Source organism: Mesoplodon mirus (genome assembly GCF_964341445.2).
Source record: "Mesoplodon mirus genome assembly, chromosome: 4".
Taxonomy (NCBI): Eukaryota; Metazoa; Chordata; class Mammalia; order Artiodactyla; family Ziphiidae; genus Mesoplodon; species Mesoplodon mirus.
In genome coordinates, this window is record NC_138979.1 from 183340483 (window position 1) to 183363872 (window position 23390).

The 23390-nt window shown below is 51.8% G+C and overlaps 1 protein-coding gene across 5 annotated transcripts in view; it reads right to left on the minus strand.

Moving 5' to 3' along the window:
• Window positions 1-3495: 3495 nt before the first annotated feature.
• Window positions 3496-23390, minus strand: part of BCL11B (BCL11 transcription factor B) — a 92649-nt gene continuing 72754 nt past the window's right edge. For all 5 annotated transcript variants that reach the window (XM_082618164.1, XM_082618163.1, XM_082618161.1 and 2 more), the window contains one exon: window positions 3496-6736. In XM_082618164.1, coding sequence (XP_082474290.1) covers window positions 4671-6736 — 2066 coding nt within the window. In that variant the 3' untranslated portion in view covers window positions 3496-4670. The remainder of the gene's footprint in view (window positions 6737-23390) is intronic.

The window sequence follows — 23390 nt, forward strand, 5'->3', positions numbered from 1 at the left end:
CATAATAAAAAAAAAGTGCCTGTTTCTTAAACAGAGCACAAATACCAAGCAATAATAAATAGTTCCAAACTTGTAGTAAAAGACAGAACCTCCAAGTAAACAACAAAATCTCATACAATAAGTAATAGAAAAGGTAATAAAAATATTTCGCCTTGCCAGTACAAATGCAAACAACTTAACTCAATGTAACTTTGCTTCACAGAGCTGATACAAAGAGCACCAAAATCATGGGTTTGCCTGTGTTCCACAAAATCTTTGACTGTCACTTAGGACAGGGATGAAAGGCTGATTTCCCTACTTTTCACATTTTTGCTTAGAGGAATTCAGCTTCCTCCTCCCCCCGTGAAAGACCCTCAAATGGCAAGTGGCAGGTTCCAATTTGGGGCAACTTTGAACCAAGTTGTGGCAACTTTGAACCAAGTTGTGGCAGTGTGGAAACCGGCGGGGTCAGTGGGTCCCCCAGGCTTGGGGCCTCTCTCACTGGGTCATCTGCTTCAGTGTTGGCTTTTTAAACATGAAAGAGAAGCAAAATGCTCATTTCTCTGCAGTCAACAGAGACAAAATCTTTGTGCTTTAGGATGGCTTAGTCCTGGAATCGTGGTGACTTTGCGGAAGCTGGTGAGAGCTGGCTAGCTTTTGTTAACTACAGGAGGATCGCCTTGGAGGCTCTAAAGGACCTTCCCAGGGCATCCGGAGGAAAGGGCGGCCCCTGGGTCTTTAGATCAAGCAGGTAGGAAATGGACATCTCAGCTTTATCTTCCACTTCCTCTCCCTTTCTTTCTACTTTGCAAAGGTAAATGGCAAGGAGCAAAGAGCATACTAAACAGAAAAGCGCCCAGAAGAAAGATTTCTGCGTTTGGTAAAGAATTGCCCGACAGGATGCTTGGTTATACTTTCGTAACCTGAAATGGTTTCTTAGAGTTCCTGAAATAAAAAATGGCTTCCTGATATAGGTATTTTTTTAAAACGTATTATTCCCTCATCCAAAAAAACCACCATTTTATTATCTTAAAGCTACTTGGCTTTACAAAAAAAAAAAAAAAAAAAAAGAGTTGGGGGACAGAGAGGGAGAAATAAATCAAATAAAAGAACAAATAAAGGACTGACAGAGGGGTAAGGATGGAGAGGAAACACAGAGGAAGGAAAGAGAAAGAGATATGGAAAGGCACCGAATTCGTCCCAGGCCCTAGGCATTCGGAAACTGACGGAATGTAGGTTTCGGAGAGAAAAGCAGCAAAGCAGGTAAGAAAGACAACAGGCCAACACTCTCCAAGGGATAAAAGGTCCTGGTTGTGATGGGGACTCCTTCCTGAAATCCGATTTGCGCTGGTCCCAGCCACAGATCACGTCACCTGCGCCTAGCTGATACACCAGCTCCCTTTATTACAATTTTTGTTTGCTTGTTTGTCTAATGCTTTCTCAAGGACTAAAGAAAGCTCAGCTTGCATTTCTTTCTGCTCTGAAGGGCAGGGTGACGGCAGAGGAAGAAGATGCTCTGGGCTCTCCTCTACACCTGACATCTTTACAGATGCCTCTTAAAGAAAGGGAGGGCTCTGTGAAATGGTACCTATACCTTGACAAACACTGATTTTTCCACTCAACACGAATAAAGAATTTCCCATCTGGTCTGCTGTGGCCACACCAGGGAGCCTTGATGCAAGGTTCAGGGCATTCAGAGTGAAGCCCTATTCGAACAGTCCTTTGTAGAGGCCAATTCCGACAAAAATATATACAACTAAAATGATTTGTGAACCAAAGCATTTAGCTACTTCCTTTTGTTTCTTTTCCTCAAAGGTTGTCAAACAACCCTTTTTTCTCCTGTACAATAGGACTTAACATACAAATTTTTTTTTGCAATATTTTATCCTGCCAAATTAAAAAAATATATTATGGCAGCCTGCTTGTTTTTGTTTTTTTTTTTCTTTTTATTTCCAAATTCACTAACAAAAAGGTACATTAAATCCTTTTAAAAGGACAAGCTTACAGTTAAAAAATTACAAGCTCCAGTAAAAATACAGCAAGTGCCTACATCATATGAACCAACCAATATATCCATTCCAGAGAGGTGGGAGGAGAAAAATAAGTACAGATCAGAAATGTGGATTTTTTTTTTCTGCAAAGCAATAACAATATTAAGCACTTTTTTTCTACATACTTTTTCTACATGGTGTAGCAATCCCCTTTTAATCCCCAAATACAAGTTTCTATACATTTTTTTTGAAATAAAAATTCAACACCCAAGGCAGAAAAAAATTTACTAAAACTCCGACTTTACAGTTACTGTGACAAGAACAAATTATTATAGACCCCACCATTTAAATTTTACTGCAACATTTTCAAGGAAAAGAAAAGGGTTTTTTTTTTTCTTGTTTTGTCAAATGCCCAGGCATTCTCGATTATTACAAATACTGGTCCACTTTTACAGTAATCAAGAAATTTTCATATATATAATATATACTAAAACCCCGTCACCAAAAGAAAACAATATACACGCAGCCACTGTGGCATCTTTTTATAACCTATTAAGCAAACTCTGAAAAAAACGATCGCTCCAACACACATACACACAATTTTTTTTTACCCTTGTATGTATCCAATACTGTAAACGTATTTTTAAGACAGAGTGCACTAAATTTAACTTTAGAAAAAAATTAGCCGTTGTTCCTGAATTGTTTTTGTTCTGTTTTTCATTCAACGATATCAGCTTGTACCTTGTGTCACTTGAGTTTTAATTCAGCAGTAAATCACCTCCACTCCACATCTAAGCAGCGTTGTCCCACAGACAAAAGGGGCTGAGGATAATTCAGCTAATGGATATCCAAGGTTGTGCTGGGTTTATTTCTTCATTTGATTGGGTCTTATGGCATTTTCATGTCTTCAACCAGGATTTTTGAAAATGTATTTAAAGTAAATGTGGCTTTGTTTGTTTCTAAAGAAATGTACTTTTCTCGTTTTACTTTTTTTTAAAAAAAAGTCTTTTCATTTCAAAAAAAAAAAAAAGTTTTGCATTTGTCTCAAGAGACTCAAATAGGAAGATCAGTTTTCAAGGCACTCACATCAAATTGAATGGCAGTAGAAAAACTGTCCAATAAATTATTTTATTTTGTTCTTTATAGTGCCAGTATTGTGAATGCCACGCTTAGCAATACTGACACTCAATCTCAGCCATCCCTTACAGTTTAACCCACCTCTGGGCCAAAAAGAAGAAGATGCTGCAATTTCTTGTTTAGAAGCCATTTAATTTAAATGCAAACAAAAGCTTTAAAGTGCGGGTCAACAGAATTCAAATGTCTAATCTTAACAGTCCAATGCTTAGTACCTTCCAACCTAATGGGATAGAAAAAAGAAAAAAGAAAAAAAAAAAACTTGCGAAGTAGCGCTGGGCACCTTCGGATGGAACTCTTCCCGTTTTCCAGTAAAAGGGAACTGAAATTGGCAAGATCCTCCCCCCACTCCCCCCCCGCCCCCCCCCCGTACAATGTCATCAGTGTGCATTACGTGAGAGAATAGTAACTTCCCTCAATTCACTATCAGTACACTTGTCTGCTTGGGAAACGATCAGTTGTCACTGGCAGGAATGTATGACTTAGGATTTCTGTGGTGGGGGTGATAGAGAGAGAAGCTGTCAAGCCAGAAGAAGCCTGAAAGAACACGGTTGGTTTCTCTCCTTTCTGTGTCACTGCGGGCCACCACCATCTACCCCCAAAAGTACCCTCAGCCCATTTTATTTAGTCTAATCTACGGCAAATAGCAGAGATGGCATCCCAGGGCCCACCAACATTCCAAGAAAAGTACGGGATCTGCTGGGAATGCACAATTTTAGAATGCTTTTGGGCCATTTCCCAGGGGCAGCCCTCAAAAACTCCTGTTTCTCTGGCAGTGTGGAGTTTTCTGAGGGCCTCTCCCCCCCACCACCACGCAAAGGTTTCCTTATGTATTGCAAAGTTGAAATCAACACAGAAAAGGCCTCTGTTACTCGGGACATCATCAGTGCTACATCTCCTTTCCGATTCTGAAACAAAGTGCTACAACTTTAAAGATTGTTATCCGCTGTTCATCCACCCCCTCCCCCAAAACAAAAACAAAAACAAAAACGCATGCCACTTTTTATTTCAGGACAAAAAAAAAAAAGGAATAAAGAAGTAAACAACTTTAAAAGTCATTTAAGTGTTGGCTTCTTCACAAGAAATTACACATGCTTAGCTTAGATTTCAAAAAAGCAGCGCCCTCCCCCCCCCCAAATTATAATTTAAAATATATGCTTCCCCTCTACATAGCTCGGGAGTCATCGCTCAGGCTACTACTGAGTTTTAAAAAAAAAAACAAAAAACTGAAGAAGGGATGGATACCCAACAAAATCTCTTAAAGGAATTTCAACAGAAAGAATAATAATAAAAAGTACCTGCACATGCCAAAAAAATTACAAAACCCAATAAATACAGAAATTATTGCACAGTTAAAAGGCTCCACAATTTTTACTGCCTTAATCAACCCTCGGGTTTCCATAGGACTTCGCAGACACAGGTTAGGTTGGAGGGCCGCCTCCCCTGGGGCCCCAGGGGCTCGCAGGGGGTACCGAGCGGCGACGGCGACACGGAGGCAAGTGTCAGGTCAGCATTCTCTCGCTTGGCGACGGGGCTACTGTACAGGTGCGCGGGGGCCGCGCGCGCTTAGCTCCTCTCGGCCTGCTCGATTTTGACGTCGTTAGTCAGCAAGTGCTCGCCGTGCCACTTTTTCATGTGTTTCTCCAGGGTGCTGTAGACGCTGAAGGGCATCTGGCAGATGTCGCAGCGGTACACCTCCTTGCCGATCTGCCCGTGCGTCTTCATGTGGCGCGTGAGCTTGCTGCTCTGAGCGCACGCGTAGTTGCACAGCTCGCACTTGTAAGGCCGCTCGCCGGTGTGGCTCCGCCGGTGCACCGTCAGGTTGCTGCAGTTCTTGAACACCTTGCCGCAGTACTCGCACGTGTCGCTGCGCCGGCCCTCCTTGGAGCTCGGCCTCCCGGGGCCCGGGCCGCCCAGGTGCGGCGTGCTGCCCCCGCTGGCCGTGCCGCTGCGGCCCGACAGCCCGCCGTCCAGCAGGTCCCCGGGCGGCGTGGAGAAACGCAGGCTGCCGTTCTCGGACGAGTGCTCGGACGACGTGGCGAAGGGCGACTGGCGCGCGTCCGTGAAGCCCAGGAAGGGGTCCTTCATGAAGTGCCGCGACGCCGCGTAGCCCACGAGCCACTGCGAGTACACGTTCTCCGACGGGATGAGCGCGGCGGGCGGCAGCTCCAGGTCCTTCTCCACCTTGATGCGCTTGGCCGCGCTGTTGAGCCCGGGGCTGGGCAGCGGCGCCGGCTTGCGCGGGAAGAGGCCCGGGAAGGGCTCGGCACCCGGAGCAAAGCCGCCGCCGCGCCCGTTGACCGCGCCGCCCGGGCCCGCATCGCCGCAGCCGCCCGCGTCGTCGTCGTCACCCGGGTCCCCGCCGCCCGCCGAGCGCTTCAGGAAGGCGCCGCGCTTCTGCTTGTCGGCCAGCAGCTCGCCATAGGGCGGCAGCGCGCCCAGGCCCACGTTCTCCATGACCTTGCCCAGCACCAGCGCCTTCTCGTCGGCCAGCGCCTTGGCCGCGCCGCCCACGCCGCCGCCCGCGCCCGGCACCCCGGCCACGCCGCCACCACCGCCACCGCCGCCGTTCTCCCGGTTACGGCTCAGCTCCGAGTCCATGCTGAAGCTCGACTCGGGCCGGCTCTCGTTCTCCAGCAACAGCTCCTCCTCCTCGTCCTCCTCCTCCTCGTCCTCCTCCTCAGGCTCGTGGCCCAGCGACGGGTCGCTCTCGTGGTGGCGGAAGTCACCGTCGGCCGCCTTGAGGCCCTCGCCGGCCAGCTCGCTGGTGCCGGGCTCCGGGGAGCTGGCGGCCGAGAGCCCGTCGTCGGAGCGGCCGGCCAGCGAGCCGGCCTTGTGCATGTGCGTCTTCATGTGGCGCTTGAGCTTGCTCGCCTGCGAGCACGCGTGGTCGCACAGCTGGCACTTGTAGGGCTTCTCGCCCGTGTGGCTGCGCCGGTGCACGATGAGATTGCTCTGGAACTTGAAGGTCTTGCCGCAGAACTCGCACGACTTGCTCTTGGCCGGCGGCTGGGGCGGTGGCGTGCCGCCGGGGGGCATGGGCGGCAGCGGCGGAGTGCTCAGGAACGGGGACTTGGGGCTGGGCTGGAAGGGGTTCAGGAGCCGGTGCATAGGGTTGCCGCGGCCCGGGGACACGGGCGGCGGCGTGGAGCTGTTGCCCGCCAGCTCGCGGAGCCGCCGCGAGAAGTCCATGGCGGGCGAGTCGATGGCCATGGGGTTCAGGCGCATGACTCGGTCGAAGGCACTGGGGTGCTGGGCGACGAGCCCCATCTCCTCGGCGCTGAGGCGGTGCGGGTCCAGGTGGTGGCGCGGCGGCGGGCTGAAGAGCGGCGGCGTGCCGGGCAGTCGGCCCTCGCCGAAGCCCGGGTGGTCCCGCAGGATGGGGCCCGTCATGCGCAGCAGGTTGAAGGGGTTGCTGTCGCCCAGGAAATTCATGAGCGGGGACTGGGCCACGGCCTCGGGCCCGAGCGGCGGCGGGATGGTGAGCCGCGGCGTGAGCGAGCTGCTGGCCGGCCCGGGCTCCAGGTAGATGCGGAAGCCGTGCGTGTTCTGCGCGTGCTGCAGCAGGAACCACGCGCTGTTGAAGGGCTGCTTGCATGTTGTGCAAATGTAGCTGGAAGGCTCATCTTTACCTGGGGAGACACACGGACGGAAAGGCAGAGAGAGCGTGAGAAGCGGAGGACGGGGGCTTGCGCACCACGGGGCCACTGACCTGGAGGCGAGCCGGGGCCGAGTGCGTCCCAGGACCCACGGCCCTTGAGGGCGGCAGCAGCGGGACGGCTTCTGAGCAGGCCCAGGCCTGCGACCCCCTGGCAGGTCCCCAGCAGAGGGGCTGAAGAAGCCTGCTCTGTGGGCTGGCCGTCCCGGCAAAGCCCGGACCAGGCATGCGACCTCAGCAAGTTACTGCAATTCGGTAGACATACCTCTGTGCCCCTAAAATACGGTGTCCTTAAGCCCATCACCTCAGAAGCCAAAGGAGATGTGTTTGTGAGAATGCCTGATTCCAGTAATAGGAAGTATGGGAAGGCTGGACTGCATAAAAGATAGCAGGGCAGATTTCAGCCGTTCAGGGCTACCTTCACACTGGCCACGGTCTAGACAAGGGATTGTCAAGCAAGGCACTACTGACATGTAGACCCTGATGATTCTCTGCCTGGGGGCCGGGGGCCGCCCTGGGCTTTGTAGGATGTTTAGCAGCATCCCTGGCCTCTACCCACTAGAAGCCAGTAGCACTCCCTCCCCTCCCAGTCATGAGGATCCAAAATCTCTCCAGGGGCTTCCCTGGTGGCGCAGTGGTTGAGAGTCCGCCTGCCGATGCAGGAGACACGGGTTCGTGCCCCAGTCTGAGAAGATCCCACATGCCGTGGAGCGGCTGGGCCCGTGAGCCATGGTCGCTGAGCCTGCGCGTCCGGAGCCTGTGCTCCGCAACGGGAGAGGCCACAATGGTGAGAGGCCCGCGTACCGCAAAAAAAAAAAAAAAAAAAAAAAAATCTCTCCAGGCATTGCCAAACCTCCCTGGGGGGGGGGGGGGGCAAAACTGTCCCCTCCCCCCCCCGTCACTGACTAGGCAATCTTTTTTTTTTTTTTTTTTTTTTTTTTTTGTTGCGGTATGCGGGCCTCTCACTGTTGTGGCCTCTCCCGTTGCGGAGCACAGGCTCCGGACGCGCAGGCTCAGCGGCCATGGCTCACAGGCCCAGCCGCTCCGCGGCATGTGGGATCTTCCCGGTCCGGGACACGAACCCGTGTCCCCTGCATCGGCAGGTGGACTCTCAACCACTGTGCCACCAGGGAAGCCTGTAGGCAATCTTTGATCCAAGAAAGTTCTAAGAAGCACAAATCAAACCAAATCGCCTTGTGAACATTTTAAGAGAAGCGGCTGATACCTCTGCATCACTCAGGATTTTAACTACAGGAAATCCCAGGGTTTCATACACCAGGGTCCGTGCAGAAGGTGCTGTCAGATTTAAACACGGATGCGTAGGAACAGAAGGAATTCAGCATGTTATGAACATCACTACTGGGTGACAGCTGCCCCCCACCATTGCCCTCCTGGCCTCACACACACACACACGCACACACACACACACACACACGCCCCTAACCACCGTGTGGAATCTGGCCTCCAGAGACCCCTGGAGAGGGGGAGGGGTGAGGTCCTTTGCCAGAAACACTGAGTGAAAGAATGTCACATCTGACAGGATGGTCAGGATTAATGGTGGCAAGTGTGGATTTGTTACAAACTGGCTCTGGTGACATTGGGAGCCAGTCAGTGGACGCTGGTGGCATGGAGCCAAAACGTCCCTGTCTTTGTCCATCATTAGGGTCATCACAAAATGGAGCCTGGACCTTCCAACCAGAACCTCTTTTGTGGCCAACGTCCTCAACCTGCGGGTGAAACTGGCTGCTTCTCCAGCCTGAACCTCTTCTCCTCATGCTTCACGTGAACAGGACAAGTGTGGGCAGGTCCTGCCTTCCAACATCAGATTTGCTCACTGGCTGGGGAAGGAAAAGGAACACGACATCACAGCTGAGATCTTGAAAAACCCCTTATTGTTTTTTCAAACCTTCTCGTACCTGGAAGATTTTAACGCTGATAAAGCACAGTAGCCGCAAGCTCCCTGGTGGAGCCAAACGTGCATGTTAATTTCCATACCCCGTATCAGGAAGGGGAGGGGGGAGTACACGGGGAGGGGGGAGTACACGGGGCAGGCTGGAGCAGACAATCCCCATCTCAGCCACTCCCTGGAAGATTAAGGACTTCTGAAATCCCGTACAGAAATGTATTTTTTTTGGTTTTCCAGCTACAAATTATGTTTCTTGGGGGCTTCACCCTTAGCAGTAAAATCCAAATGGCTCTGGGACCAAACGTCCTGAGTTCCATACAGGTTAAACTTGACCTCTCCCAAGGTCCAAGGTCCAAGGGGCCTGGACCTCCCTGAGCCATGCAGTGTGTGCGGGCTGTCCAGGGGGCAGGCGGGCAGGGTGGAGATTCTCCCAGACACAGAAGCAACCGGGCCACATCAGCCATCACTGGAAACCAAGACCTGCCTTCCAGGTCTGGTGGTCTATGGGCATCACTGCACGCTCGTGTGCAATAGGACATGTGTCTGTGTGTTTGGTAGTGAGGAGACCAAGAGGGGCGTGGGGGGCAGGGAGGCCAAAAAGGAAAAAAGAATTCCGAAGGTCAGCTTCACCTCACTTTTAAACACAGCTCCAGGAGAACTTCGGAGGCAATTTTCTTTCTCCAGGGTGTCTGGGTAACTTCCTCCTCCCAGTATGTCTGTGTAATTCAGTTCCCCATGCTGGAGCCCCTGGGGAGAATTTCCCCACCTGGAAACGTGGCCTTTCCTTCCCAAGGCCCTGGACGGCCGTGGTCCTTGCTGCGGGAGCAGTAGGCCACACGGACACCCCAGCCTTCCCGTCCTGCGTGCCACCCCGCTATGGCAGAGAGCGCCAGCTTCTTGGAGGCACCATCTCCTGTCCTGGCTTATTAGTAAACGCGTGTGGGGAACAGAAGTCTTCACCTCAGACGGCCTCATGGGAAAGCTGGCCAGAAGCCATAATATTTAGAGTCGTCTGCAAATCCTTTTCTGGAGCAAGGCAGAATAAATAAGTAATAAATAAGAAGATAAAGGAAAAGTCCCTTTCGGACACAGGAGCTAATACCACAAATGAAGCACCACCTCCCACAAGGTCGTAGATCTTCCAATTGAAGATCACTCTGTACCCTTCACCTCTGCTGCAGCCACTCTCACTGACCAAACTACTGCACACAGCTGCTCTGGTTTCTCATGTTTTTAAGACGGGCCGCCTCCCTTCCCCCAACCTCTTTTTTCATCATCTTCATTTCCTTGGGTCTCTCCAGAGCACTTCCTGTTTCTTCTTCTGATGGCTACACATTTTCTAGAAAGTTCTACTGCCCGTGAGGAATGTGGGTATCAGAAGACAATGCAAAACTCTTAGGCAGGCCAGGAATGAAATGGCCAATTAAAATATATATATTTTTAAACTCAAACGGCAGTTGCTGAGAAGCATGTAGCTGCATGTTCTAAAGAGTTCAGATGTTTCCACTTTTTGTTTAAAAAAAAAAGAGCAAAAGACACTGCTAAAACTCTAACTTGGAGCAACCGGGAGGAAGTTAACTGTCCGGAATTCACCATCAGGGGGAGAAAAGCTCTGTGTGTATCCCTTGAAGAGGATTCCAGGGTCCCTCGTCAAGCCAGGGTAAGCTCTTTTCCCACACCCCTGAACCCATCTGGCTCCCACACTTCTCTCCACGCCATGGCAAGATTCACTGCAGGTGCCGGTCTTCCCAGGATCTGACGGCTTCCGATGTTTTTAAAATCTCCCAGCCCTCAAAGGCCCTCCCTAGACAATGCACCTTCCACTCTCCTTCGGAACATTTTTCTGTTCAAATACTCACTAAATATTTTAAAGCCCCAACACACACAGTCACCAACGGCTCATTTTTAAATGCAGCGGAAGACCCTCGGTGAGAGGGCTGCTTTGGACTCAGGGCTGTCCCCCCTCCTGGAGCTCAGGGCCACCTGCCCAGAGGTAAGCTGGAAGCTCTACCACGTGCCGACTTTGCTGGTGGCCCACACAGGATCCACGTCCCGACACGCTGCCACTGTGGCTGCCGACGTTCCAACTGAGAGGTCAACGCCTAGGTTATTTTGAAGCGACTTACCCAGCGACGCCAAACCTGGCCTACAGGCCTAGAAACGTCAGCTGCATTTGGATCACTACATCAGGCTTGGCGGCTCAGAACCCAGGGCCCGTGTCTTGTTTGCTTGCTTCCTTCCTTTTTCCTTCCTCAGACATTTTTGGTATCCATTGGCAGAAACCCACACTGGGTCTTCCTTTGCTCTCCTGGCTTTCAAGGGAGGCCCTGTGTTTTTCTCAAATTCAAAACCCTCCCTGCGATCTCTGTTAAAGAGAACCCTGGGGGCTTCCCTGGTGGCACAGTGGTTGAGGGTCCGCCTGCCGATGCAGGGGACACGGGTTCGTGCCCCGGTCCGGGAAGATCCCATGTGCCGCGGAGCGGCTGGGCCCGTGAGCCATGGCTGCTGAGCCTGCGCATCCGGAGCCTGTGCTCCACAACAGGAGAGGCCACAGCAGTGAGAGGCCCGTGTACCGCAAAAAAAAAAAAAAAAAAGAGAACCCTGGACAGCAGCGTGAGTTCATACCTCCGCCTTGACATTCCCAGCAGAGTGATGTTGATCAAGTCACTTAACCTCTCTGAGCCTCTTGTTTCCTCATCAGTAGAGTGGGAATAACATAGCTGCTTCCAAAGAGGGCTGGGGGAGCAAATGAGATCGCACATGTGGACACACCCTACAAAATTCACACATCACTACGCACATGTTATGGTTGGGCTTTGCATGTTTTGTTTTTTATTATCCACCTTGTACCTGGCAGTGGATGTTTCAGGGATGCCTTTCAGTGTAACTCTGGCAGTAATAAAACCCTGGAGGAATTTTCTTCTTTTTTCTTTTTTAACATCTTTACTGGAGTATAATTGCTTTACAATAGTGTGTTAGTTTCTGCATTATAAGAAAGTGAATCAGCTATACATATACATACATCCCCATATCTCCTCCCTCTTGTATCTCCCTCCCACCCTCCCTATCCCACCCCTCTAGGTGGTCACAAAGCACCGAGCTGACCTCCCTGTGCTATTCGGCTGCTTCCCACTAGCTATCTGTTTTACATTTGGTAGTGTATATATGTCCATGCCACTCTCTCACTTCGTCCCAGCTTACCCTTCCCCCTCCCCGTGTCCTCAAGTCCATTCTCTACATCTGCACCTTTATTCCTGTCCTGCCCCTAGGTTCTTCAGAACCTTTTTGTTTTTTTAGATTCCATATATATGTGTTAGCATACGGTATTTGTTTTTCTCTTTCTGACTTACTTCACTCTGTGTGACCGTCTCTAGGTCCATCCACCTCACTACAAATAACTCAATTTCGTTTCTTTTCATGGCTGAGTAATATTCCATTGTATATATGTGCCATGTCTTCTTTATCCATTCACCTGTCGATGGACACTTAGGTTGCTTCCACGTCCTGGCTATTGTAAATAGAGCTGCAATGAACATTGTGGTACATGACTCTTTTTGAATTATGGTTTTCTCAGGGTATATGCCCAGTAGTGGGATTGCTGGGTCGTATGGTAGTTCTGTTTTTAGTTTTTTAAGGAAGCTCCACACTGTTCTCCATAGTGGCTGTATCAATTTACATTCCCACCAACAGTGCAAGAGGGTTCCCTTTTCTCCATACCCTCTCCCCTGGAGGAATTTTAATGCAGCCTGCCTAATGCATTAGAGGTTCCAGGGAAGTAGAAACTTGCGAACGTTGAGGAAGCGTCATTTTTTATTGTGACTCTTGGGAACCAACACGCAACTGGGCTCCTGCAATGAAGTGCTACCGCCCCACCACCTCTGCTAGTAGGAGTTTTTTTTTTTTCTTTTTTTAATGAGCATTTAAATAATTGTTCTTCCTTATTATGCTGGTTAATAATACCAATAAAGGTATCAGGAACGTTCAATATAAAGCACACCTTTAATTGAGTTATTATTCAATTAAAAGGCCATAATTGAGAGCACTAACTTAAGAGGGCTCTCCTAAGGCCAAGTGATACCCAGTAGAAGGGTATTCCTGCCTGCAGGGGATTTAGTGGTTCACGGCTGCTCAAAAGCCACAAGCAGATACCACCTCCCAGCTCAAACAGGGCCTGGGGTGATCACCAGCCAGGGCCTTTCTCCTCCCAAAGCTGGAGGCAAAAATGAGAGTCCTGACACTTGGACACTGAAGAAAGAACTGGGTCTTGGCTTCACGTGGCCCTCTACCGTTTGCAAAGCACTTGACAGTTGGTTTGGCATTTTCACAGCCATTAGCGCATTTCATCGTCACTCACACGACCGCTGAGGGAGGCCAGGCAAGGACCACCTCCCTGCTGGCACGTGATGGTGCTACAGCTCAGAGAGGCAGAGTCCTCCAGACAGCAAAGGGAGGGCCACGTCCCTGCTCAGGCTTCCAGAGCCCTGGCTCCCTCCTAGCTGCACCCCCCAGCACCACCTGAGATCGTTCTCTTTACACTTGTCAGGGCCTGTTTCACAATGAAAAGGTCCTCCTGGCACACTGTGTGTGTCCTCCCAGTGAAGGGCACCGATTACCCTTTGATGGAGCCCAGTCGGGTCCACCACGGGCCTTGTCCCTGGAGTGGAGATGTTTAAGAGAGCAGGTGAGCCTACAGGGCAACATGCCACTCAGGACCTGGCGAAGGGGTCATGAGACACCGGCAGCCAGATTCTGGGGCAGGCTGTTAGATCCAGGGTCTCCCTGTGGCAGGCCCCTTCCCCTCTCTGGATTTTAGGGTACCCAGTGCCCAAGGAGAGGGCTGGATTCATTGGCCGACCACCCAATCCTCCTCCAGAATCTATGCCCGCTAGCAATGCCATCTCCTCAGTGCCCAAATGTTAATAATTATTGTCACTATTATCTCTAGATGTGTAGACCCCTTATTAGTTTAAAGACTGTCTTCCCTTTCATGATCCCAGAAAGAAAATGTCAGTTGGTTTCCTTGGGGAACTCTGTAAGTTTTGTGTTCATATCGTTTCTGAGCACAGTCACCTATGAAATCTATAAGCACCCCTGCTTGTTCTGAAAGCCTCCTATCAAACAAAACCTCAGCCTCTCCAAGAGAGAAGGTGGAGCTAAGGGAAGAATAACAGCAGTAACAAGAAACCATTATTAAACCCTTACATGAGCTGCCTGCAGCGAAGGAGAACTGTCCTCACAACTCCCAAGGTCAAGAACTGTCATCAGCACCATTTCACAGATGAGGAAACTGAAGACTGGAAGAGATAAGAGCCACACAGCCAGCTGTGCTCTAGATAAAAGCTTAGTCAAAAGAGGAAAGGGTGCAGACCTGGGCCCCTCCCAAGCCAAGGGACCCCAGGGTAGGAGACAGGGCAGCTGTGTGTGCCTCGGGATCTTACCTTTCGTTCCAGCCACGTGCTAGTGAAATGTGGAGACGTGTTGTTCTCGGCTAGAATTGCAACAACTTGGTGAAATCAGGCCAATTATCTCATGGAAAAGTAATAGATGCCCTTTGTTGGGTGTTGGTTCTGGTGCTGACAGCATTTGCATTACCACCATAAATGGTCTCCCTGGTGACGAAGTGCTGAGCCAGCCTCAGTCTAACACAGCCAATGCCCCTCCGCCGATGCCCATGGCAGACATTGCCAATCCATCCCCACACTCCCCCACCAGGCCTCAGAATCCTCTTTAACCCAGAGCTCCAGACAGCCATTACCACCACAGAGTGTGCGTCTGCCTCTTTGCCATCCCTGGACCCCAGCTCACATAAGCCCACTAAGTGGGGGGACCAAGATAGATAGAGCTGAGTGGACTAGGTAGCAGGGTGTGTCCTGCTGAGAGCAATGCCTACGCTTGCCTTTCATTCATTCATTGAACACGTAGGAGCTGGGCACCCTTTATCCACTAGGTATTCTGCTGGTATCGAGGGATGCAGCTCTCGAATTCCAGGGGGAGACGAGAGCACCTAATAACCCTCTCAGTTATTTCATGAAAAGTACGAGTGCTGCTAGGACCAAGCTCAAGGTGCTGGGAGAGAAAAGCATGCAAGGGCTTGGCTGACTTTGGGGTTTAGAACCTGCATCACCCCATGTAGTCTCATGATAACTCTCTGCCCGTGACCAGACAGGAGCAATAAGGGAGGCTCAGAGACTGCAAGTAAGTTGCTGGAGGCCACATGACTGGCCTTGGGTCATTTATTGAAAATTCATCCTCTGGTCTGGCTTCTAAGCTCCCTGAGGACCGGGGCTGAGCTGATCTTGCCCACTGCCACAACTCCGGCCACCAGCAGGGTGACAAACGCACACGTGCTTCAGAATTGCCGGTGCCTGTGTCAGCTGTGTTCTGTCTGTTTGCTCCCCCGTGGTCAACGTGGCTAAAGTCATCACAGCCAGAACAAGGGCGTCTGCCCAGGTCTGGGTGAACCTTCCCAGGCTGTACAGTCTGCCCTCCAGGCGAGGCCGCCTCCGGAGCAGGGCCCAGCTCAGCACTCAACACGACCCTGCTTCCCGGGCTCGCTGGGCAGGACCCCGCCCAGCATGCCCACGCCTCTCCGCTGGCTGTGTTCCAACCACCAGAGGATTCTGGGATCCAGGTGACTCCAAAGAACCCAGACGCTCCGCCACCGCCCCCATCCACCTCTAAGCCGCCCTGGCAGAATGGGCGAGCAGGCCAGCGATCCTCCCAAATCACAGCCCTGACGGCCGCTGCTGCCCGGAGGAAGCACCAGGCTCTCAGCCTTCAGGATCCGGTCGGACTCACTGCCCACTCACGCGCTGGCCCCCCACCCTCCTGGTCCTCTCCTTGCCCGTGCATCTCACACATCCTTGCACCTGCCGTTTCAGCTGCCTGGAATACCTGCCTTTCCTCCTCTCCCTGCAAAACATCTTCTTAGACACAGCCCAAGCATAGCCCCCTCTGAATCCCCATAGTCTTGGGGGTCATCACCTGCCTCTGACTCTGGTGGGCTTGACTCACATACCACTGCATGTGTCAGAGGTGGCCTTGTTGGCGCTCACAGCCACTCTGGAAAGTGGGCTCTAATCCAGATCTTATATAAAAGAGAAACTCAGTCCATCACAGTTAAGTGAGGGGCCCCGGGTCAGGCAGCCTGTGGGTCGCAGAGCCCAGATTCACAGCTGGGTCTGAGCCCAGGGCCTGGGTCGTGTCTGACACACACCTCGCTGCCCCTCCACCGGGCCTGCAAACTCCGCCGTAACCGGCCCTGGACCAGCCACAGCACACCATTCCATCTGCCCCCGCGCACACCAGCGAGCTGGCCGGTGCCACAAGCTGGAGGCTCTGTGCAGGAAATGCCACGTGGAGCTTGGCTGAGAATCGAGAGGCCCCACGAGTAAGAAACCTCACCCCGCTGTGGTCCACTCACCCTGAGAGTGTCCATGCGGCAGAGGTCAGCTTTGTGCTTCCGATGCCCCGAGTTACCTCGGGCTGGAGGACTGGGCCTTCAGGCTTCACCACAGCCTCAAACTGAGGCCCCAGCATCCCGCTAGACAGCCAGGGGGACAAGAACCCCAGCAGAGCAAAAGCAGCATCCTGGGAAGTTATACTAAGGCCAAGGAAATCTAATCTTGTCCCAAATGGTCTAGGGACATCCCTTTCCCATTCATTCATTCATTCACTCATCCATCCGGTCACCATGTGCCAGGCGCTAGGACCCACAACAGGACCTACTTACTCGGAGGGGTCAGCCACAGGTGGGGGTCGGGGGGGCAGCGGTGGGTTAAGCTGTGGACACAAAGGATTCTGAGGCACAGCAGCATCTGCCGAGGGACCTCAGAGCATCCAGGGAAGAGGCAGGCAGGAAACACCGCGTGGAGGTGAGTTCAAGCCAGACACAAGGAAAGTGGCACCTGCCCAGATCCAGCAGGGAAGGCACTCGGGGTGGAGAGCCCTGTGTGAGCACCCTCGGGGTGCACCAAAGAGAGAGCCGCTCTGTTGGCTGCAGAAGCAGGCAGGGGCGGGGAGATGGGAGAGGCGATGAGAAAGGCAAGGACCTGCGGAGAACTGTGCAAGTGTTTCCAGCCAATGCATCCCCTGCTCGTTCTGCAGGGTTTCCCGTGCAGGGCTGTCCGCACTCACCCACACTCACCCTCCAAACCCAGGGCTAAATCGTAAACGTGAAGAAGATGACCCTCTCGAAGGGATATGGGAACAGATGTATATGTATAACTGATTCACTGTTATAAAGCAGAAACTAATAATAAAATAAAATAAAAAGAAGAAGATGCCCCTCTCTCGGTGTGCTCATTCTCCTCCTAAAAAGCCAGGAAGCCCCTCAGGACAACACCCAAGGTCTGCACCACACTACGTCTGCACCCAGAAACCGCACCACTGGAGCAAAAGCTGAGAGGCTCTTCTGCACACGTCTGTTCTTTTGCTCCTTCCTCCCTTCCTACCTTTACTCTACACATGCAGGCAGCGTGTGTCGTCTGCCAGGCCCGCACTGAGCTCAGGAGGGATATGCCCACGCAGAGCCTGCGGTCCAGGACAAGAGGCTCTTGACTCCACAAACATGCAGTAAGGGCTCAGGCCGCTAGTTCACTAAGAAAGGATGTGCCACACGGTGCAGGGCCCTGAGGAGGAGAGACTGACGTCCTGGGAGGATCGGGGGAGACTTCTCGCAGGAGGAGACCCTGGAGCTCAGCTCAGAAGGAAAAATGAGTCCATTGTGCAGAGAAAGGGCAGAAAGTGTGTGCCCAGTGGAAGAAACCGCAGGCACAAAAGCATGGAGGTGGGATCTTAAGATTCGCTGAGGGGAGGACCTGGATGTGGAACTGAAGAGGCAATGCAGGATCCACCTGAGGAGGCTCTGAAAACACGCAAAGAAACTGAGCTGGAGAGAGACCAAATTCCATTGCTGCAAATTCCATCACAATGAAAACTTTGATTTTTTTTTTTTTAATGAAGATTTTCAAGCCCACACTCAAGGTCTATTTGAATCACGAACTGTTCAGTACAACAAAATCTCAGTACAACGAAAGGATGGAGGTAAACCCCTCGCAGAGTTTGGTTGCAGACCAGACCTGCCCTTCCCAAACTAAGAAACCATAATGTATAAAGAAATGAAACTGGGGGGTGGAAAACGCAAAGAGGGAACTTCAAGTACAATCTATGAGGATCACTAGCTTAGCAAGCGAGGTGGCTTCTAAATCACCCTCTCCAGCAGAAGTTCTATTATTCCAGCAAGCCTCTTATCTGAACACCCACGGCTGAGAAGCCCGTCTTCAGGAATGGGGTGGTCCAGACTCCTGGGGAAACAGGGAGGTAGGAAAACTGAACTACGGCTGCAGGCCCCATACACCCCCGATTTCCCCCAAACAGTCTTGACTTCAACTGCTCGATTCTGTGGTCACACCAGGTGTGCAGTTCAGGCTCAGGAAACAGCCACCCAGCCCTGAAACAAAGCAACACCTCTAACTGTGCAGGGGGCATCTCGGGGCAGGGTGAGAACCGTGGTGTTTGCTAGTCAGATGGAAGAGCCAGAGGCAAGACCCACAGAGTGATTTTATACGTGGCAACTCATTTACGGCATTCTGGAAAAACTACAGCGCACTCCTCAAGAGCATCTGTATACAGTTCCCCCGCTTTACACCAGGCTCTCACATGCGCTGGAGATAATGTCTTCCCCGAGATAGATGAATGCATCGTCAGACTCCCTTGAAATCTGCTTTCTGTAGACTTCTCTGAAAAGGACGTACACTTTTCCAGTGCGCGTTGGTGGACTGAGAGATGAACGTACTTCCTCAACCCTTTCCCCCCCAATATAGGGTTTTCTGAAAGGATTCTAGAATTCTGGGGACGGGAATTTAGCAGAGAACATGAAGAGGAGGCACAGAGCAAACCATCCTTATCAGTTAATGGAAAAATAAAGAGTGAATTAAGAAAGAAACAGGAAAAACCCATCACGCAGTGAGCTGCTTGGGTGCTTGAGTGCTGGTGTGTGCACAGATGTGCACACGTGCACACACGCCAAGCACATCTCATACACACATTCTGGCTGACACCGGAAGTCTCCCTTCTCTGTAATTCACGACTTCCTTCACGAGGCAGGTCTCCATCCTTCCCTTCCTTAAATCCCCAGAAGTCTCCACATTCCACCCCAAGAAGTATTGCAGGGGCAGTAAACCTCGTTTTAACGGAGCCTCGATGCCGAGTTACACGGGTTAGCTAACGCAGAGGGGACCCATAGCCACACACTGCAAACAAGCAGTAATATATTACGTAGATTGTTCTGAGCGGCGTGCGTTAGAGCAAAAGTGTGCGGGTCCGCTGGGATTGATAAAACACAAGGAAACAGCAGATGCGCACCTGTAAATTTGTCTCATTTGTCTCTGAAGCGAAAGGTTATTCCCTCGTTCAGAATTGGTGATAAAAACATGCTAGCCCAAGGTTTGTGGAGAATATCTGAATATTTAAGTTGTGTATAATGATAGGCGATTATAGGATAAAAACTGGGCCTTATGAACAGGGGAGCACTGTCTGGATCACCAAGTACTTCCCACCGCTGAGTCATTTATCTTTAACGCACAAGCGCTTCCACGCCACATGCCCCCCCCCCCACCACAAAAAGGCTGCAGGGAGTGTTACCAGACCCCACTGCCACGAACCGGTAACCACCCAAGCTTGACTTTGCCTGGGTGGGTGGATTCTTTTCTTTTGTCTTTTCTTTTTTTAGTTTTGTTTTCTTAAACATGTCTAGTACCTCCCTCTAACCAAGAGCCGAGACTGAAGTCACGCCCCTCCAGGACAACCTCCTCCAGTAGGCCATCTTTCCGGACCCGGAGCCCAGGCCAGGCGTAGGGAGGGGCCTCTGCCCCCGTGTGGGCACCCTGCTCCCCAGCACCCTCCCTGGAGGCGAGCAGGGGGGCTGGCAGGAAGCACCAGCTGTACCGCGCGCCCGGGCTGGCACCTTGGCATCCTGGCTGGAGCCGAGGTGCCCGCCTGGCCCCATCCAGGTTAACCAACTGCAATGCTACAGTAACTCCAGACAGCCTGTCACCGAGCACAAAAGTCACCAGCAAGTGAATGTTCTTTTCTGCACCACAATTAAGACGAATCAATACGACGGGCCACAAATGGTATTTTACTCTCAATAAGAACTCGAGCTGAGTTTATTCAGAATATTTTAGCGCTTCCCCGGGGGATTTTGGGCCGACGCAGATGGCAAATAAAGTACTCAGCCTAAGGCTACAGCACATTATGGTAATTCTAATGTCAGATGTACTTTAATATACAGCTCTATTTAATCACCCCATTATTTCACATTTCCATATGAAAAACCTGCGGCACTTCTGCGGTGCTTTGCCTCTGCCACGGTGCCAGCTTCCTGCAGCCCGCGGGCGGTGGGGAGATGGTCATCCTCGCCAGGCACGGCTCACAGTGTCTAAGTTCCCAGATGCCCCTCTGCACAGCGGAGCTGCCCGGCATGATCAAGGGGTTTGGAGATGCACCAAATGCCACGGGAGGTTATGGGAAAGAGAAACCTAGCAGCCCCCGCACCGGCTGCACACAGGTTCACACACACATGCAGGGGTGTGTACACACACACACACACACACACACACACACGGGTGAGGGCTCACCACTCAGCCTCTCTCCAAACACCAATAACCCCAGCAATGTGACTGGGTGGCCCGGTGGTTAGACCCAGCCAAGGCACTGGGCTGGACCAGACACGCCTCCTGCACGTGCTTGTCACAGCACTGCCCCACGCCCCCACCCCACAAGGGCAGAGGAAGGCGGCAGCAACGCAAGGGCGGGAGGAAATGTGCAGGGGCAAGCGGAGGCTGGCTGGAGACAGAGGAGGTGGGGTGGGAGGGGGAGAGGAGCTGCAGCCCAAACCGACTGTACATCTGGAGCCAGGGGGCCCCCAGGATGTCCTGTCGGGTTCGTGCTGGAGAATCTGAAGCTGAGGAGCTCAGGCCCCAGGGGAGGTGGAGTCCCGTGAATTCCAAATGGCTGGAGCACCTCAAGGCTGGCTCGGGAGGCCAGCTGGCGGGAAGAAGCCGGCGGAAGCATGGGTTTTGGCTGAGCCCAGGAAATCACTCTAACGCTGTCACATGCATACTTGGCCACATGGCGTTCCAGAGAAACCCAGCACGAAACCCGCTGACCACCCAATTCTAGATTTCTCAAAGATGGGCTGCTGATGAGTGAAATGAAACCTGGCACCTGGCACCTGACCCTATTGGATGCCCCACTAACTAGTCAACATTTAAGGCCACAGAACAGGATTCCTGTACATGGGTACAGCATATGCCACCCAAATGAGGCCGCTGCTGCCCGTGAGCGGGCCCGGTCCCACTCCTAACATGGGGGAAACAACCTCTAAGGGAAGCAAGGAGGCAGGCGGGGAGAGAGGAAGGAAAGAGAGGCGACAAAACTGAGAAAGTCCTAGCGTACGTTGCCAGAAACACTAGCAAATTCCTCAGAACTGTCCGCTTACCAATAACTATCAGTTAACCTAATTCTAGCAGATTTGTCTCATAAGCTCAGTCTGGGAAATGTTTTTTAGAGGAAAACTGCTTGATTATTTGAAGATACAGACTCTGGCTATTCCAGATCCTGCAGGTATCACTGCAACAAACAGCTCACCACCCAGCATCCACCACCCACCGTAGTCGCCCCGCAAACCAGGATCAGGACTTCTTCTTAAAATACACTTTGGGGGGGTGGGAAATTCAACAGTGGGAATTCTTTCTCCATGTCCAAGGCCTTTGATTCCACCCTATTATTTCTGGTGATTCGTGAACCTAAAAATAGATACTAATATTCCCCAGTCCTTTTCCTGGCTGTAGCGAGTGCCAGATTGGAAAAAAGAGCTAGAACAGTGGCTCTCAACTGAGGACTATTTCGCCCCTCTCGGGGATTTGGCGATGTCTGGAGATATTTTTGATGGCCACGATTAGGAGGGCGGCGGTGTTACTGGCATCTCGTGGGTAGAGGCAGGGATGCTGCCCAACATCCTACAAAGGTCAGCAGGTCTGGGGCTGCCAATCCAAAGCTAGACGCGCCCCGGCTTCCCCAGCAGCACTGAAGCTGCACCTGGCAAAGCCGACTGCAAGGGGAAAGTGGGAATCGCGGGTAAGGCAGAGAGTGGAAGGGGAGGAGAAAGAGGGGAGAAAGAGGGTGGAGAGAAACTCTGAGACCAGAGAAGAGAAGGAGGAGGGGCCCACATCACTGACTTTTGGCAGTAAGCGGACTTGTGGAATCCCAGTCAATTTCGTCATTATAGAAATCATATGAATTCCAGAACGGCCTGGAGCTGCAAATATCCGGGGCTCCTAGGGAGCTCTGTGCCTCGTAAAGGGGAATGCCAGCCTCAACAGGCAGAGGGAGCAGGGGGCATTCGATGTGCCAGCACCCCCTCCCCCCAGCCTGCCATCAAAACACCGTCCGCCCGATGGACGCCTCCCTCCAGAACTGGACTCGGCCACCAACGCCAGGACGTCAGGGGCTGCCCTAGATTCAGCTGCTCAGACGTGAGCCTTGCAACAGCGGCTGCAGGAGATGAAAACCCAAATACACTTCCTGAAGTCAACGAGATAAAAATACAGTTTCTGCTGCGTACACCACTCTTTAACAAGGCAGCAATCCTGATGCGTTGAGGGAGGGGGAGGAGGGAGCAGAGAGGATGACCACGCAAGCTTAAGTCCATCAAAAAAAAAAAAAAAACACGATCCGGAGCGATTACATAAAAAGTACAATTAAGGACCGCTCAGAATCCCGAGGCCTTGGAGAACGTGCTGCCTCCGGAATATTTTTAGAACAATCACTGCAGTGATTCTTCTGAGTTGTAGAAACACTCCCAATCAGAAAGTCAATTTTTCCTCTATTTGCAGAAGTGAGCTGGCTCCACGGGACGGAATGCGTGTGTTTTGCTTGGCGCCTGTTCACGACGCTGTCTTGGCAGCGTTTCCTTGGATCGCGCACGGTGAACCTGGCGCTCACACAGTAGCACTTTCATCTGAAGCGCCCGGGCCACGCTTCCCTAATAACAGCCTGGGAACTGCAAAGCCCCTGCAAGCCCAGCCCTTTACATGGGGAACAGAGACGGGCTTTCGGGGGGCCCCTCTCGCCACAAGAGGGATTGTAAACGGGCTGGTGCTTTCAATAAAGCTGTTAAAAGGCGGAAAATAAAACAATGCCAGCGAGTTCTGGCGACCTTTCACCTCACCCCCCACCACACACACACGCACACACACACGCGCACACACACACACACACACCCAGCCCTGATGGCTCCTCCTTCCCTCCCACTGCCCACACAGGTACCAGATTATCTCTGGACCTTCTGAAGTCTGGATGGGAAGGGACACGGCCACTTCAGAACCTCATCGGGGTTGAGTCCCTTGGGCCTGACAGATCTGATTCTCCTGCTTGGTAGCTTTGGCTGAACGTGAATGTGTGAACTCAACTCTGAGCTACAGTTTCCTTCTCCACGAATGAGGTTAAAACCTGTCTTGAGGCTCTAGGGCACGCGTGTAAAGAATCTTACATCTGGCCGGCACCCAACAGAGGAAGCTACTCATGAGTAAGAATGTGAATGAGTGAATGAATGAGTCAGTGAATGAATGAGTGAATGATTAAATGAGTGAATGAATGAATGAGTGAGTGAACGAATGAGTGGGTAAGTGAATGAATGAGTGAGTGAGTGAGTGAATGA